Genomic DNA, 17,748 nt, shown 5'->3' with positions numbered 1-17,748 from the left:
TGTAAAACATTACATGTGTTTTTCTACCCCTCTCTGTTGTACTGCACCAGAAGAAGTTATGACCTCTCAGCACATTTTTACTGGGGACCTGGAAGTAAAATGCTGGCATAAGCAAACAATGCCAAAAGCCATGGAGCTGTGAAGAAGAAAAAAAGCTTGTTAGTGGCTGCAAAGCAACAGGATTTTTTTTTATATTTTCTTGATATTAGTAGTGTTATTTTATTATTTATTAAGCCTGACAGCACTGAGTATATTGTAGAACACAGTTTATATCAGGTTGAGATAAGACCACTCCCAAAGTTCCCTGGGTTTTGTTTTTTTACCCAGGAATATAATTTTTCAAGTGTTTGACAGGCTCTACCTCTACTCTGCTAGGTGCTGTACACAGTAAGACAGGCACTGCCACCAAAGAGAGATTATAGGGGAAACCACCAAAGAGAGATTATAGGGGAAACCAGTGGAAAGGAAAACAAAAAACACAGAAAAGAGTTAAATCTTTGACTTGTTCTGCATCACAAGGTGAATCATCTGCCAATCCAAGGTAAGAATTGCGATCTCCTGATGCTCTCCTTATTGGACAACACTCTGCAATAAAGGTACACACAATGCTTATTTTAATCTGCACTTTTATATTTACATCATTTCTGAATTTGCTTGTCAAGCAGAGACTTCTTTTCCCCCTATTAAGAAGGAACTGCTGCCTAATGACTATTGAAGTCTTGGAGTCAGGGTATCCTGGAGATTTAATCAGGAAAGGTGTTGAGACCTGGTAACCATCATTAGTATTAGCACCCCCATATCAAGCCCCTGGATAAATCCACAGAGAGGGGAGTCAGGAGCTCCTAAATCTCTAATCGCAGCTCTGATACTAATCCCTCTCTCTGGCCTTGGACAAGGCTCTTTCCCTCTTCACACTGAGGCATCTGGCAAATAGGAATAATACTAGCCACCTGCCTCTCAAGGGAGTTGCAAGCATCATCTGCCCAGGGACAGCTTTTTGCTCTGCTCCAAGGGAAAGGGTGACTTAAAATACTTTTATAATGTTTATCCTTACTGCACATAGCTTATTGGCCTAAACCAGAGCACCAGCTCTGAACTTTCTTGAACTTCGAGCCAGTCCCTGGATCCATGTTCCATGACTTGAATCCAATTGTGCCTAAAGAAAAGAAAGAGAGAGAACTAAAGTTCTTCAGATACCATAGCTATGCTGAGATGGCCTTTCCAATTATCATATTAAAAGAACCTAAACAGTACAGAACGGAAAGAATTAAAGAGATTAGATATCCAGGCATCAGGCTGATCCACAACATAGCATCTATGTGGCACCAAAGTTTAGACACCAGATTGCCATTACCTCCAGAACCAAATTTCACAAGCCCATTTGTGATCCTCATGTGTAAGCATAAAGGCCCAGAAACTTGACTGTGTGAATCTATTACACCAGCTGAGAATTTGGCCTAATTTTTTTCCTTCAGACAAGTTCAAAGTCTTCAGAATGGAAATGATTTTTTAATTCTTAAACATAATAGTAATTTGTCTTATTTATGGCAAGACAAAGACTGAGGAGGGACAGGATTCCTCTGTGTAAACACAGTGAAGGAACAGGGGGTGAGCACTAGGAAGGGAGACTGTTGGAATTCAAGGACAAAAGAAGAAATGGATATAAACTGGTCATAAATAAATTTAGGCTGGAAACAGAAGGAGGTTTCTAACAACCAGAGGAGCAAGGTCCTGGAACGGCCTGCCAGGGGCAAACAGCAAAGTGATTTTAAGATGGAGCATAATTGTTTTGCCATGACTGCCTATGATAACAGGGAGCTGGACTGTGTTTCTATGCAAAATAAACCCAATTTACAGCATGATCATGCATTTGTGGTACTCCAAGCCTTTCTTCACAGTAAGTATCTTAAAACTTACTCCTGATGGATCACATTACCTGTCAAGGTACTAGAAGAGGACCTATATTTCCTGAAAGCTTTTTATAGTTTTTTTGTTTGTTTGTTTGCTAGACCTTAGTTTTGCCTAAATCCACAAGAATTAGATTAAGATAATTGAATCCCAATGCAGCAGTGAGTCACTGGGTTAGAATGAATGCATTTCAGACATTTGTTAAATCCTGGTGACTTGACACAGCCCAGATGGGATATAGTGAAAAACTCTCCATGCCAACGTACTGTGGGATGAAAGGAACACATCTAGTGTTGGGGAACAGAGGTGCATGCTATATTGATTGCTTTTGTGTTCTACAGGTGAAATCCTGTATGCAGCAAGCTGAGGTTAAAATTAGAAGGTACTGTATTGAACCAACACATTACCAGAGGTCTCTTGCCAAGTGTTCAGCAAGACGGAAAATGGGTAGTCAGCCCAAGTCCTCAGTAACACTCCTGCCTGCAAAAGAGAAGGACAATCAAGGTCACTGATGTCTCTCCCCTCATGGAACCTGCTTAGTGAAGAATGAAGGGAAGCTAAGATTCCCGCCCTGTTCCTGCCAGCATGTCCCTCCACTCCTCTGGTTGCAGTGACTCAGCAGAGGGTGCAGTGACTCCTTAGGGTACAGTGGCACCAATGCACAGACCCTGGACACTGAGGAAACCCCGCATCAAGAAGAAAATCCTTGGCTTGTGCACCCAGGTTGAAAACAAGGCACTTCTCCCCGAGATGTTGGACAACTGCCCCTGCTGAAGCTCTTTCCACAGATTGACTTACTGGCTTCTGAGGACTGAGAAGGACCAGTGTGAGACCTCAGCAGGTAAGAACAACTGCAACAGTTGCAGTGGAGAGGTGAAGTGGGGTGTCTCCTACCTTGCAGCAACCCCTTAGACTGCGCATTGGGAAGGAAGGTCCCCACCCCTTACAACTGAGAAGGCACAGTCCAGGCAGTACATCCTCCCCACACATACCTACGTGGCCTTGGAGAGGAAGGATTCTTCCTCAAGACCAGAGAGTGGCTGTACAGCTCACATGAAGGCTCCTCCAGGCCAGTGCCTGAAAGTCTCCTGGGGGCTCTTCTGAGAGTTGTGCTCTACGTAAGGCATACAGGCCTGTGCAGGTTCTCTGCATTGGCATGCATTTCATGCTAAAGGAACAGTATCCAGCAGACAGGCCCAGCATTTTAAGGAAATGCCCTGTATAGAGACCTTTAAGAGAGTAAAAACTCTGCCTGGCCAGGTGCTTTGCTGATGTAAATCAGTAGGCTACCATTGTCCCCAGTGGAGGCCCATCAGTTGAGTATCTGGCTCACTAGGTTTTTGGACCATCCTCTTCAATTTAGCAGAGAATTACATCCCCACTGTAGCTTCATATGAAGGAGGATTACAAAAAAAGTAGAAAGAATCTCTTTCCATTGAAGTCTACAGAGCAATTGCCATAGAATCCGACTGAATTTGTATGCTACCTGGTACATTTCACCAGTTAAATTTTTCCACAAGGGCATTTTGTTATGGCATCATAAAGCCTGATGTGAAATGAAATGGCTATTTTAAAATGCAGTGAAAAGAAGGGGTGGCTTTAAACAATTCCTGGTAGTACTGGAAATTCTAGCATAATGTTATCTGCATTAGTATGCTAGGAACAGAATGGTTTCACTCAACAAGCTTTACATTTTTCCCCAGGGATGTTAGGTGAAAAATGAGTACCAAGAATCCTCCCTTCCCATTGGCGAGCCCTATGCTCACTGAAGATCATGAAAATCTTGCCACTGCCTTCAGTGGAAGCAGGATTGGGCCGATAGACTTTTAATTTATCTACAGATAGAGCCTAGACCCAATAACATAATCTAGACATGTAGATTATTGCACAGAGCCTTGATGATGTGACTGGAGTTCCATATAGGTACAGCACTCTTATCTGAATGCTTTTAACTGCTAGCAGAGTTAGATGCAAGTCAGTAAATGTCCCTTTCACAAGATGATGACAGCAATGTCTGTCTTTAATGACACATTTAACTTGAGAGAGACACTTTTGTTGCTGGTGGGGTTTTTTGATTTTCTCAAGACAGCTACAAAGTATCACCACATAATGGGCACAAATGGAGGTCAAAGATGCTATGATGAAGGCAGTCTTGCATTTGAAAGCTTGTCTAACTCTGTCCCAACCATATAGTTGATCCAATAAATGATATCACCCTAAGAAATCCTTGCCTCTCGTATGATGCTTACATGCAGTCTTGGGTAGGGCTGTGAGAGGCTTCAGACCGTGCTTCAGATCTGGAGAAAATTCGGATGCTTTGGATGCCGAAGCAGCATGTCCAGATCAAAGCACTGGCTTCTTTAGGCTTTCTGAAGTGGTTCAGTGCTTCTGAACCGCTTTGGAAAAGCTTCAGAGCCACTTTGGAGATCTGGCCACAGGGTATAATGGGGAATCAATTAAATATCTATAAATTTCTTGGGGTTTTTTTTTTCTGATTTGGATGAAACTTGCAGGGGTGATAGCCTCTGCTGAGTGCACTAAGGTTGCCAAGTTTCAAGAAGACAGGTGCAGGGGTTTGGGGGGCACTGCACCTCAAATTCTTGAAAGCAAAACTCATGTCACATGTCTGTATTAAGCCACAGTGGGGTCAAAACTGCAGGGGTAGCAGCCCCTGCTGAAGCCACAAAGCCTGTCAAGTTTCAGGGTGATAGGTGCAGGGGTTTGGAGGGAACTGCACCTTTGACTGCTGACACGCAAAACTCGTGACATAGATGACCATGTGTGTGTTAAGGCGCAGAGGGCTGAAAACTGCAGGGGTGTTGGCCCCTGCTGAGGCCAGAAAGCCTGCCAAGTTTCAAGGAGATAAGTGCAGGGGTTTGGAGGAAACTGCACCTCAAGCTGCAGACAAGTGAAACTCGTGACATGGGTGACATTGTATGTGTTAAAGCGCAGCAGGGTGAAAGCTGCAGGCCTGCTAGCCCCTGCTGAGGCCACAAAGCCTGCCAGCTGTCAAGGTTAAATAAAGGTGCAGGGCTTCTGGGGCCCTGCACCTCTAGCTGCTGACAGGCAAAACTCGTGACATGGCTGCTTGTGCAACTGACTGTCTTTGTCTTGGGACAGCTGATTGTCTGTGTTGATTCTTTCCTCTCCTTAGTCTGTGGTTTTGTAGGTGTTAATCATTGCTAATTAAATCGTTAAACTAGTAGCTACTAGTAGCTATATATTGTGTATTGAGCTGGTCCCTGAGTGAATCATGATTGATTGGTAACTGGTAACACAGTAGCTTAGCAGCCAGGCCTGCAGTAGTACCTGTGCCCCCCCATGCCCCAAGACAGACACAGTTGCACAAGCACCCATGACACAAATTTTGCCTGTCAGCAGCTAGAGGTGCAGGGCCCCAGATCCCAGAAGCCCTGCACCTATCTCCTTGATAGCTGGCAGGCTTCGTGGCCTCCGCAGGGGTCACCACCCCTGCAGTTTTCAGCCCGCTGCGCCTTAACACACACAGGGTCATCTGTGTCATGAGTTCTGCCTGTCAGCAGCTTGAGGTGCAGGTCCCCCCAAACCCTATCACCCTGAAACTTGGCAGGCTTTGTGGCCTCACTGGGGGCCACCACCCCTGCAGTTTTCACCCCCCCCCCCCCCCGTAGTGTAACACATACACATGACATGAGTTTTGCTCTCAAGATTTGGGGTGTGGTTCCCCCCAAACCCCTGCACCTATCTTCTTGAATCTTGGCATGCTTCATGCTCTCAGCAGAGGCTACCACCCCTGCAAGTGTCATCGAAATCAGACAAAAAACAACAAAGGTATAGATATTTCATTGATTCCCCATTATACCCTACAGCCAGATCAAAGCGGGAAACTGATCTGGAGCTCTGGATCGGATCCCTGGCATCTGAAGCAGCTGGATCCAAAACCGGATCGAACAGCTGCCTATTTGCACAGGCCTAGTCTTAGGACCTTTTAGACAGACAGTATCTGTGGTCAAATATTTTAGGATAAACAGGATCTGAGACTTGGAGGGGGAGAATTTATTTTCCATTTGAACAAAACAAGGCAACGAAAGCATATATTTGACCTGCAAATCAGAGCTTCCATCTCAATCAATTTTCGGGGGGTATTTTTCCCTCAATATCCTGAGAAATCTGGAGAGATCAATTAAATGACCTCAGGTGAGGGCTGCTGTCAACCCCGTTTAAACCCATGACCTCCTGAGAGGTAAAGCCTGAATCTATGGAGCAAGAGCTACAGGACCAGAGTCAGGAAGCACATGTCCTAAGGGCTCCAAGTAGGAGCTGGGAGCCTGACTACCTTCCACCCCTCTGAAAATCTTGGCCTAAGCTTTGTTCCCATTTGAAAGGTTTCACAAACATGTTTTTTGAGCAGGCACAGAGTGCAATGCATAATGAGCACAGGGAATGGTTTCTGTACTCAGAATTTTTGGACAAAGGAACCTGGCCTGAGCATTTCAGACACCCCACTGTTCCTGGCAGGTCTCATCACACATAACAAACCCTACCTGTTATAACAGGTATGATTAGTAGCACTACCTCTTATAGCTTGTACTCAGGTAGTAGCCCCAAATGAGGATCAGATCTCTGTAAAAAGCTCACAGTCTAGCATTATTAAGTTGTTATCCTGGGCATCATGTGGCAGCTCTTGAAGAACTAAAGCATGAGCTAATATAGTTCGAGTGAAAAGACTAAATACCATTCCCATAAAGGTTTTCAGTTGTCTTACTCTTATTGAAATAAATGGGGTTTGAGGCACATAAACAAGAGTTGGGGACCTAAATCCTTTGAAGATCTGGCTCTAAATCCCCTTTGTGCAAGCTCTGTCTAGTTCATATCTCCCTGTAGAGCAAGAAGTCATTATACCAACACTCCTATATTTGAGAAAAATCAGACTCCATAGAATCACAGAAAACTAAGGCTGGAAGGTACCTGAGGAAGTCGCATTTGGTCCAACCCTTTGCACAAGCCAAGATCATCCATGTCCAAACCATCCCAGACAAATGCGCAACTAACCCGCACTTAGAAACTTCCAAGGATGAAGATTCCTGACGCTCTCATTTCCATAACTGGGGGGAAAAAGCCAACGCACAACAAGGAGCTGAAGAATCATGCACTATTTTTGCCATGAAATCTATCTTGTCTCTAAAGAATAGGAATCTCTTTTGTATTTGAATTTTAAAACAAAGGACTTTGATCTTAGATACACAAGTTCCTTGTACAACTTTCCTCCCAAATGGAGCTGCCTTTTAGGGATTCAAATGGGAAAAGAATTTATACAAAACAGAAATAGTACATTATTTTAACAGAATGTAGAGCTTCCTACCAAAATCATTCCTTAATTTTCTAAAAACCCTGCAGGAGATGCTATCACATTTAATATACAGCACAGATGACAGATGATATAAGGAGTCAGATGCAGCCCTGTCTGTAAGAGATTCAGGGCAGACTTGGAGGACTGCTTTGTGACTGATAAGTTAAATGTATGACCATATTATTTGTATGATGATGGCACCCAGTTGAGGATGATGCCCCATTTTGCAAGGTTTCATAATAACACAGGAAACAAAGTCTCTGTCCCATATGCTGACAAGTAGATCATAGTCCAGATCTTCAGCTGGTGTTGTCTGTTACTGTTCCACAATGAAGCAGCTGAGGATGTGATGCAGGGTATAAGTTACCCCTTTGAGCCCAGTCTCCTCAACCCAAATAGGATTTGTTAGCACCATACCAAAGACCTTGGCTCAGCCCTGTGTCAGAAGAAATGATGATTGAATGGTCCATTCCTGACAAGCAGTTAATAGAAAACTTTTTGATAGTCTCTTGGAATGCATGGCCACCTCTGGGTATCTGGATTGATAGCTTTGAGAGGGATCTAGGAAGCTAAAACAATGTCATGTTCAGTTTCTCAGTAGTCAGACAAATGATTATGACCCATTGAGAGAATATGCAAGTCATTTCTCTGGGTAATTATATTGCAAGCAGTGATTATTGAAATGATACTAGAGAAAATTAGTGGCATTACAATTAATTAAGCTTAGAACAGCATTTCCAGCTGTTTGGAACAGTCTCTTTGCTTTACACAACAACTTTTCCTAGTATCCCAAATTCTATTATTGATTTTTGCTCTGAACTATATCCCATGAGTCATTATTATTAGCAGTACTTCTTTTGACAGGAACAAGTAGCATGATCATGGGAGCTTTGAAGATTTTGCATTTGGATGGCTTCTAAAACTCTTTTTTGGAACCTCTTTCCCGCAAACATGGATTCCATTTTAAAATAAAAATGTTTTTCTTGTTTGGGTTCACTTTCAATTTTTGTTTGGTTTTGCTTAGAGCAGTGCAAAGGAGCCCCACAAAGGAGACACCAGGAGAAGGGAGTTCTACACAGCAAAACGAAAGTGTGACTGTCAGTTGGTGGGCACCCTCAAGCTGACTTTAATCTAGGAAAAAACACCTGAGTCCATGCCTTGCATGCTCCAAGGGTGTATACTTGGGTTCCTAGTCAGGTTTTCATTGCTTCACTATGCTAGGTAGATGAAGGGTCATGTACATATGCCTACCTCTGCTACAAGCAAACCAGCATCTTACTGTGTGGATGCACCTAAAGAGAAAATTGTGTGCCCTAAAGGGCTTAAAATCTAACTATGCAGGAGAGACAAAGGGAGTATTGTTCCCTGTTATACACATGGGAACCTGAGCCACGTAAGTCAACTGTTTTCAGTCACCCAGAAAGCCTGTATCAAAGCCAGGAAATGAAGAGATCTTTCAAGTCCTGATCTAGTGCATGTGGCACAAAAGACCTTCTCCCCCAGCTACAGAATCATAACAGCCCTAGAAATGTAGGGCTGAAAGGCCCTCAGGAAGTCATCCAGTCAGAAAGGATAACCAGGAGCCAGCGGGCTCTGTGATTAAGTCACATACCATGTCCTCACTTGCAGTAGCATCTGCAAATCCCCATTCAGTAAATGAGACCTGCAGATGCAAAGCAGCAAAGGTATATATTTTTTCCCCATTTTGTTTCTGCAAGTTTTCCCTCCTCCTCAGTCCTGGATTTCTTTCTCCTTTGTTTTCTCTCATTAACATGCCAGCCCAAGAATTTTCATGAGACAGACCATCTGTGTCATATGAAGTAAATCACTACCACTCCCTGTGGCCGTTTCCCCACCTGAATGATAGGGGTAAAAATACTGACCCTCCTTTGTAAAGTGCTTTGAGATCAAGAGATCAAAAGCTCTATGGAAGAACTACAGATCATTCTTATTCTGGAATACTGACAGTTACCCAAATTATTCTAAAAGGGGGTTCAATAAGACCACTGAATGTACATTCTGAAGCAGGCTCTGCCAACAGGCTTTTCTGTTAATAGTCAGTGCGTCTAGAACAGCATTTGTAGATAATTAATTATCTGAAGCCTCAATCTGCCTGATATGCACTCAGAATACCTTCAGGCAATTAAAGATGGAAAGAGTATCCTGCGTTAATATGCAGTGAACTAGAGGTGAATTTACAGTGCACTAACTCCCTGCATCAGTCTTAATGTGCACTAGATCCAAAGTACTCAAGTGAAGCAAAGAGCAGTGAGCAAGTTTGCCCAAAGAGTGCAATTATAAGAGTGCATTTAGTGCAAAGTAACTAATGTGCAGTGACTTCACTTTTCTATGGAGACAAGCCCTGGGTCTTTGCCCAATTGTAGCTTCTTCTGGCAGCCACAAAAACAAAGAAGAAACACCATTCATTTTCATTTGAATTAGAAACTTAATTAGCAGCAACACTCTCTTTTTAATAGTGCCCCAGTTCATAAAGTGCTTTGGTACCCTTGGATGAAGTGCAAATGTTGATCCGTATCCCTTATAATGCTTTCCAGTCCTTTTGAAATAGGGGGAAGTATTATCATTGCCTTCAGAAATGCAGAAACTGAAGCACAGAAAATTCAAGTGATCTAGCCCAGAAGAATCAGCATAGTCCAACGAGCAAGGCTCTTAAGTGAGAATCACAAGATCTAGCTCTACTCCTGACACTGACCTGTTTTATGACCTTGGCCAAGTCACCTCACCTTTCTGTTTTCCCTCCCACCCTTTGCATGCAGGTTCTTCCAGGCAGGGACTATTTGTTACTATTTGTAAAGCGCCCAGTAGGAGAGAGTCCCTGATGGGCCCATTACCTTTATTAGAATCGCTACAAGTTATTGCAATGCAAATGATAAACATACAGGCAGTTTTTCTGCAAAATACAACCACATGCATTTTTCTCATACTAGTAGCCTTCATTCCCAAAACAACTTCAAAATTGCTCTAATTTGGTTAGAGGAGTTTTACACAAGTGGTTGCTTTTCAAAGGACATGCTGGATAAATGTAAGCTTCACTCCTGAAGGTAAATCATGAGCCCTGGTGTGATTAAAATGGTTAACAGCAACAATGCCTTGCATTTTATCAAGCATCTTACTTCTGAGGCTTTCCCCATGCTCTGTGGAGACTGTAAAATCTCAACTATTTAATAATTAAACTTTCTCACTTCAAGAAGATCTCACTTACTTTTCCTCATTGTTGCTTGTTTCTATCCTCTGCACTATACTCAGGGCATAAAACTACAGTGATTCTTTTCACTCGTTGAGCTTCATCCTGCAGTCTTTATTCCAGCAGATCATCAGGACTCTTTGTGTTGGGATGGCTTTAATAATTTTAATGAATCAATTCTAGAGGCCCCAAGAGAGACTGGATCTTTATCATGCTAGGTGATACTCTTACATGTAGCACAAGTCCTTCCTTGCCCAAAAGGTAATAATTTAGGCAGACATAGACACACAAAGATATGGGGTAACTTCCCCAAGGCCCTGGAGCAGGTAAGTAGCCAAACCTGGCATAGAAGATCTCCTGAGACCTAGACTTGTTGATTGGTGCATGCTGCCTTTACAGGCTTGTTTTTGAGATGCTGTATAAAGCAAATTGGAAAGTCTTCCTAGTGTCTCCAGGAAATCATTTTAAATCTTGAACCATGAGGCAGCATGGCCCATAGACAATAAGATACAGCAGTGAAAGATGCCTATGGAATATTCTATAGACAGAGAGATGCAGAGAGATTTGATTACCCTTATCTTTGCCTGCAGAACTACTCTTGCCATTTAATGCAAGATAACTGAATTCCTTTTTTATCCCCTTGATAATTAAGACTTCAGGAAAATACAAGGTGAACTTGTCCATGTTGCCTTTCTAATGATGTCAGCTGAGAATAAGATAGAATCTTTTAACATATTGGAAGGAAAGACGACTGTCTTTTAACCTATTTTGGTCAGATTTTTGGCTACTGGGACTTAGCAAAGCACCACCAGCCCCAAAAAAGACAATTTTGGAACCACGGTGGAAACTGTCTGCCCATAACAACTCTTAGCCCCCAAGCTGAAGACAGAAAAATGTTAAAGATATCTTCACTATTATAAAGATAATATACATGTTTTCATAATTTCAGGACCCAATAAATTACTTCAGTGTTGTTTTATAAGTTTCACAAAAGTGTCATATGAAAATTATTCTTAGTTAAGTTGTGGGTTATTAAAACCTTGGTGTACAATTGATATATAAAAGTAACAGACCAGATTCAGCACATAGGTAAATGGATACAAATCTGTGGAAGCCAGTGGACTTCTACCCTTTTAATTCATATCTGCTATTATTCTAATAGCATAATGAGAATTTTTTTCTTCCTTACCTTCATACATTGAACCACAGCTGGTATAAATGAAGGCCTGTCCATTGCCTTCAGTGGAGTTATGCAAGTTTACACCATTTAAGAATTCATCCCATTGATTCCAAAGACAAATACAGTCACCTGGGAAACCATAAAGGCTACAACATTCCTGCTAAACAGTACCCATCCATCTTTTATCACAGAAGACTTCATAACACAGAGGAAAAATGTGGTGCCAATGTTATTCAAAGCCGATGGGACACAATTCAAAAATTCTAGTGGACCATGCCATTATTTTGTAAACTCCTAATTAATCTTCTCATGAAAATGTTTATAAATGCTGATTTCTAAACTGTTTATCAAACTGATAAAACACGTGACAATGTTTTTTAAATTCCATTAACAGTCTGTAAGATGTCTTATTGTTTCCTTCCAAATTAGTCGATTTTTATTATTTCCAATTAATACTCTCAATACTGCCCTTCTCACCAATCAATATTTTCACCTTTCAATTGTTATTATTTATATCACACATTTACTATGATCTTCTAGTGAAAAGCATCATGCAGTACAATTTATACAAAAAAATAACCACCTAAAATGAAGTTGTGTATTGGAAAACCTTTCTGTTGCCCCAAATCTCCAAATATTTATGCATATGTGTAATTTTACTCCTGAGTTAAATCTGAGTTCAATAAGACTAACGAATTGGGTAAAGTTACTTACACATAAAAGTGCTGGCAGGATCAAGTCTTAGGTTTCTGCAGGAGTAAATGGATGTAGGGTCTGATTTGCAGAGGTATGGAACCTCCATATCTCCTATTACATTTATGTTTTTTTCTGAAAATCAGGACCATACAGATAATCTCATGATAAACTCAGTAAAGTTTCTCACAAGTATAACTGCAGCAGGATCAAACCTTCAGTTTCTGCAACTGGAAATTCAGAGGTGCTGAGCACCCAGCGGCCCTAACAGATGCATAGTGCTAAGCATTTCTGAAAAATCATGGAAGTAGATATTATCAAACTCATTCAGATGCTTTGCCTTGAATACACCCTCCATGTCACTGGTGAACCAGCCTGGTTGCAGCCATTCACATGAATTTCTAGGGATGGGATGGTTCGATAAACACATTTGAGGTATACATGCTTGGCAGAACTCTGCTACTAGAAGTCTGTAAAATTCTTAGTTGATTGTGTCCTGTTTGGGGCCCCCTCTACAGAAAGGATGTGGACAAAGTCCAATGGAGGGCAACAAAAATGGTTAGGGGGCTGGGGAACATGACTTCTGAGGGAACTGGTCTTAGTCTGCAAGAGAGAAGACTGAGAGGGGATTTGATAGCAACCTTTAACTACAAAGAGGATGGAGCTAGTGGTAGCAGATGACAGAGCAAGGAGCACTGGTCTCAAGTTGCAGCAAGGGAGGTTTAGGTTGGATATTAAGAAAGACTCTCACTAGGAGGGTGGTAAAGCACTGGAATGGGTTACCTAGAGAGGTGGTGGAATCTCCGTTGAGGGGAGGGGGCGGGTTTAAGGCCTGGCTAGACAAAGCCTTGGCTGAGATGATCTAGTTGGGGATGGTCCTGCTTGGAGCAGGGGGTTGGACTAGATGTGACTTCCTGAGATCCCTTCCAAGCCTCATTTTCTATAATGCCTCAACCCTTCAAAGCTATACAGAGGAGCTAGCATTTGTCAGAGGAAAGCACAAGGAAGGACACTATTTTGGGGGTTCAAACTGCATAAAGCATGTTGTAGTTAATTTTACTGTACCCAAGAAAGAAATAGTCAAGCTAGAGCTCTGGCCAGAATCATTTGCTGTTGAGGAATAGGAGGTGTTTTATTATGGGCAGTTTTGCATAGCAATAGGTAAAAGAAGTCATGGGTCAGGACCCAGGGGGGCTATAGGGGCACAAGGGAGGCAAGTGGGTTTAAATGGGGACAAGTCTCTCATTTCTCTGAAAAGCCCAGCCCTAAATCCCTGCAGTCCTGCTGAAGCTTTATTCCCATTGAAATCAATGGGCCTAATCCCAAAATTCTCACTGGGGGCAAACTCCCACAGAGTTTAGCACGGGGCTGAGGTGGCTTTCAGGACTGTGCCCTGGAGAGTTTCCCTTGAGGAAGTCTGCAGGGATTTGGTCCTTAAGACTGCTCCCCACTGATGCTCTTTTGCTTCCAACCCACCACGTTATCCTGTTGGAAAGCTGTGTTCATCAGATGGGTGGGGCATGCTGCTACATGCAGCAGGGCTTGGGAAAAACTGCTTCTGAAACAAAAAGAGTCGGTCTCTCTCCTCCCAGATAAGAAAGGAAAGGAGGGGGGTGGGGGGGATTACCTCTCTCCAATACCTTCACCGTCCCCACCACAGGTAGGAAGGAGCAGGAAGCACGGCCTGAGGCTGCTGCTTCCCAGAGCTTTCCTACTGGGGAAGGGGCTGCAGAGGGGGGCCCAGAGCCCCCAGCCCAAGTCGAGTGCAAGTTGCATGTGCCCCCCCCGTCCCACCAGCTGAACCCACCTTGTCATTGAGGTTCTGCAGCGCCTCTTTGCCGGTGGCCGCTCGGATCTCCACCTTCCTCCCGAGTTCAACAGATGGTTCCCCTGCCTTCCTGCTCTGGCGCGAGTAGGGGGACGGCGAATCCGGGCCCAGCTGCGCCACGTCCCTCTGCTGGGCCACGATCTTGCTGGAGCCGCGGCCCACGGACAGCGAGTCGAAGTCGATGGTCTTGTTCTCCAGGGAGCCTTCCACCGGGCAGAACATGCCGCAGAATTTCTGCCGGGGCTTGGGGCTGCCCGAGCCCAGGTTCTTGAAGAAGGCCGGCACCTCCTCCTCCTCGCCCTGCCGCCCCGCTGCCTTCCTCTCGGCCATGGCTCCCTGCGAGGGGGAAACAACACGGATGAGAACAAATAGGAGCTGGAGCTGAAGCTGGAGCAGGAGTGGGTGTGTGGGGGGACTCGCCCTCGGTGCTACGGAGACGCCGGCGGCGGCTGCCAGGGGGCTGCGCCTGCCCGCATAGGGATGGAGCCGGGCGTGCTGCTTCACGCCAGGCAAAGTTGCGGGGAGGGGGCGGGCCGGGGGCTGCTTCTGCAATGGGGAGAGGAGGCTCCAAGTTCCCGGCAGCCAGATGAGGAGGGAGGGGAGAGGGGGGAGGTGGGGAAGCAACTCGCTCTGCAGCAGGGAGCGGGGCTGGCGCGGAAGTGATGCGCTGCCGCCTGGGCAGAGCCGGGCGAGCAGGTTGCAGCCCCCGCCCCCGCCCCCGGCCGGGGAAGCCCCGGCCCCAGCCCGGCCGCCCCCTCCCAGCCCGCCGGGCAGCGGGCCATTGTTCGGGGCCGCGGGGAGGAGCGCGGCGGGCCCGGCTCAGGAGCTGTCCCTTCAGCACCACGGCGCGGGGAGCCCCGGCCCCGGCGGCTGCAGCAGTGCAGAAGCCGCGGGGGAGCGACTCGCCCTGCTGGCGAGGGGGAGGCAGGAGCCGGCTCAGCCCCGTGTTACTGAAGGGCTCTCCCCACTGCCGGGCGAGGCAGGCCGCTGCCACAAGCACAAGCCCTGGAGCGGCTGCACCGGCACCTCCCGGCCGCGGACACAGCCGGGATAAAGCTCATCCGGCTGGTCCCAGGAACGTGCCTGTGCGCGGAGGGGAGCTGGGCAGCAGCACGACTGCCCGGGCCGCCCCGCGGAGGCTCTGCCGGGTTTCGCAGGCACGGCTAAGCCACCAAGCCAAAAAAAAAAGAAAAGAAAAACCCCACCCCTGCAGACTCCCTGCACCCGGAAGCAATGGCTGCGCCACTAGGAAGCAGCGAGGCTTGGCTCTGCCGGCAGGTATCCGACCTAAGCCACGCCGAAGTCTGTCTCTCGTCCGCGAAGACCCCTGGCAGCATCGGGGACACGAATTTGACAGGATTAGAAAAAACCTAATGCCCCCATCTGTAGCCCCCTGCCCCCGAAAGGAACCCCTGGAGGTTGGCTGATAAATGCACCTGATCCACTAATCTGGTAAAACCAATACCTTCTTCATGGAGGGCAGAGGAGCAGAGCCCACCCAGTGGTTCTCCGCACCTGGTTTTTGGAGAGCCAGGGCAGCAGAGATTTTCAAAGGGAAGATCCTGGTCTTTGGGCACCTGATTTCCTTGGGACCCTTTAAAGCCTCCCACTCTCTAGGGCTTATTTTTACCTTGGTTTCCTTTATAACCAGTGAAATCAACACAGTGTCTGGCTATCCGAAATGATCATTCACAGCCACTTAACTTAATTCTTTTTGCTGGCTTGGATTGAATTGCAGTGTCATTCCTTGAGACAACAAAAAAAAAAAAAAGAAAAAAAGAAAGAAAGAAAAACAAACCCTCACAGCTTTATTGCGACTTTTTTTCCTATAGAAAAAGTGCCGTTATACATGCCGTTATTTCTACCTGTTTACATTCTCACTGACATCCTGCCACACTTTTAGCTTCTCATTTCTTGGAGTCTCAGAACAGCATACTCCCTACGCCTGATGAAGGGTGACTGCACCCGAAAGCTTGCTAAGAACTTTTTTTCATGCTACTCAGTTGGTCTAATAAAAGATATCACCTCTACTCAAAGACCCTTGCCTGTTATAAATCCCAGACACTTTCATGTTAATTCACTACAGATCAGAGAGCTGTAAACTTAAACATCAGCAAATGAAAAGCTGGTTTCCTATTCATTTAGATGCTTGCAAAGAACAGTGCATGGAAAGCACTGGATGAGTAAGGCAAGGAATCTGAGAAAATCTTTCACGGAGCAAAGATCAGTCATGGCCCTTAGGGCTTTCACTATATTTCAGTTATGTATCAACTGTGCTTAATCTGAGTTACACAGATGAGCCTAAGCCAACACAGCTCAGGTCACCTACACTTGATACATTTGCACTTTACTGTCATGTCTCACAGCCATACTTGTACAGCACTCAATGGCACTAAGCACAATTGTTATCTGCTGGTGAGCAGATGACACATCTCCTCAGCAGCTAATTCCAAGTAGAGAATACAGATCCTGTATCACTTGTACTGCTACAACTAAGCACTTCAGCTCAACTCTACAGCATTGTTCTGAATGCCCCAGTTCAGCGTCCAGTGTTGGGCTACGGCAAAGACCATCACAAAGGTCAGGACTGTCTGGGGGACTTAGAATTCCCAGCCCTGGTATGATTTTGGACTTCTACACACAGAGATGTACAAACCCCCACATATTACACACGTTTACCTGAAAATATGATGGGCCCTGGGATCACACAACACTTTAAGCAAAAAGAGGCATCAAAGGAGTTCCCCACCTTAGAGCCCATGTAAGATCAGAATCAGGTGTTACTGTGTCTAGTGAGTGAATTTCTCCTCAACCAATCTTATGGTATTTAAAAGCACAGCTCCACTGGCTTACTCTAGGTCAGCATTTCACCTTTGCCCTTATACACTGTGACAGGCATTTTGACATTTTCTATATTCCATTATTAGCCTCTTACCCATATTTGTAGGATTCAGTTTACTGATAATAAGGACTTCCATAAAGATGATCATAAATTAAACTACCACAAGTGGAAATGTCAAGGCTTTTTATCATTCCCACTGTAGCATACATAAGACAATATGTTGTTATGCATACTCTAAATCCAATTCAAAGCAGATCCAAAACAAAACCATGTGAACCATGGCCCTTGCTGGCATTCATACCAAGAGGCTACACTTACAAACCAATGTACAGTATTATGCTCCTACACTGATCTGTTACAATACCCCATTAACCATGAAGGCAAAACTGGTGTTTCATCAACCAGCTTCAGTAATTAAGTAGAGATGGAAATAGATCTATTGTACATTCAAAAGAATGTGCCAAACCACCTCCCAGAGGAAATTCTTCTGGGTCAGTGTTCCCCTATGAATAAAATTGGCCCTATGAAAGCACTACAGTACGTATAACTGCTGCTGCAGAAAATAGCCAAATGAAACCACACATAACAAGAAACTCACCTAGGATTTTATATACATCCCCATGGATTTTGCATGCCTGCACTGTCAAAGCTATTGGTTTTGATAGGGGAATTTCTGTTCATCCCTGAAACTCAGATTCAGGCAAATCTATCTGACACAAAGTGAGGTGAACAGGTGGCAAAACCTAGAACCATGGAAAACCAG

At 44.7% G+C, this 17,748-nt stretch overlaps 1 protein-coding gene and 1 long non-coding RNA gene across 2 annotated transcripts in view; one reads left to right on the top strand and one right to left on the bottom strand.

Moving 5' to 3' along the window:
• Nucleotides 1-14,627, bottom strand: part of DPYSL2 (dihydropyrimidinase like 2) — a 68,040-nt gene extending 53,413 nt beyond the window's left edge. The window contains exon 1 of the mRNA XM_006264048.4: nt 14,123-14,627. Within this exon, the coding sequence (XP_006264110.1) occupies nt 14,123-14,473 (351 nt within the window). The 5' untranslated portion in view covers nt 14,474-14,627. The remainder of the gene's footprint in view (nt 1-14,122) is intronic.
• On the top strand, nt 1,827-8,240 carry LOC109281944 (uncharacterized). The gene is made up of 2 exons (XR_002088771.2): nt 1,827-2,749; nt 8,102-8,240. It is a non-coding gene; the product is annotated as an uncharacterized LOC109281944 (long non-coding RNA).
• Nucleotides 14,628-17,748: the final 3,121 nt, after the last annotated feature.

The sequence above is a fragment of the Alligator mississippiensis genome, chromosome 7, assembly GCF_030867095.1.
Source record: "Alligator mississippiensis isolate rAllMis1 chromosome 7, rAllMis1, whole genome shotgun sequence".
Taxonomy (NCBI): domain Eukaryota; kingdom Metazoa; phylum Chordata; order Crocodylia; family Alligatoridae; genus Alligator; species Alligator mississippiensis.
This window is presented reverse-complemented; position numbering and strand designations above follow the sequence as displayed.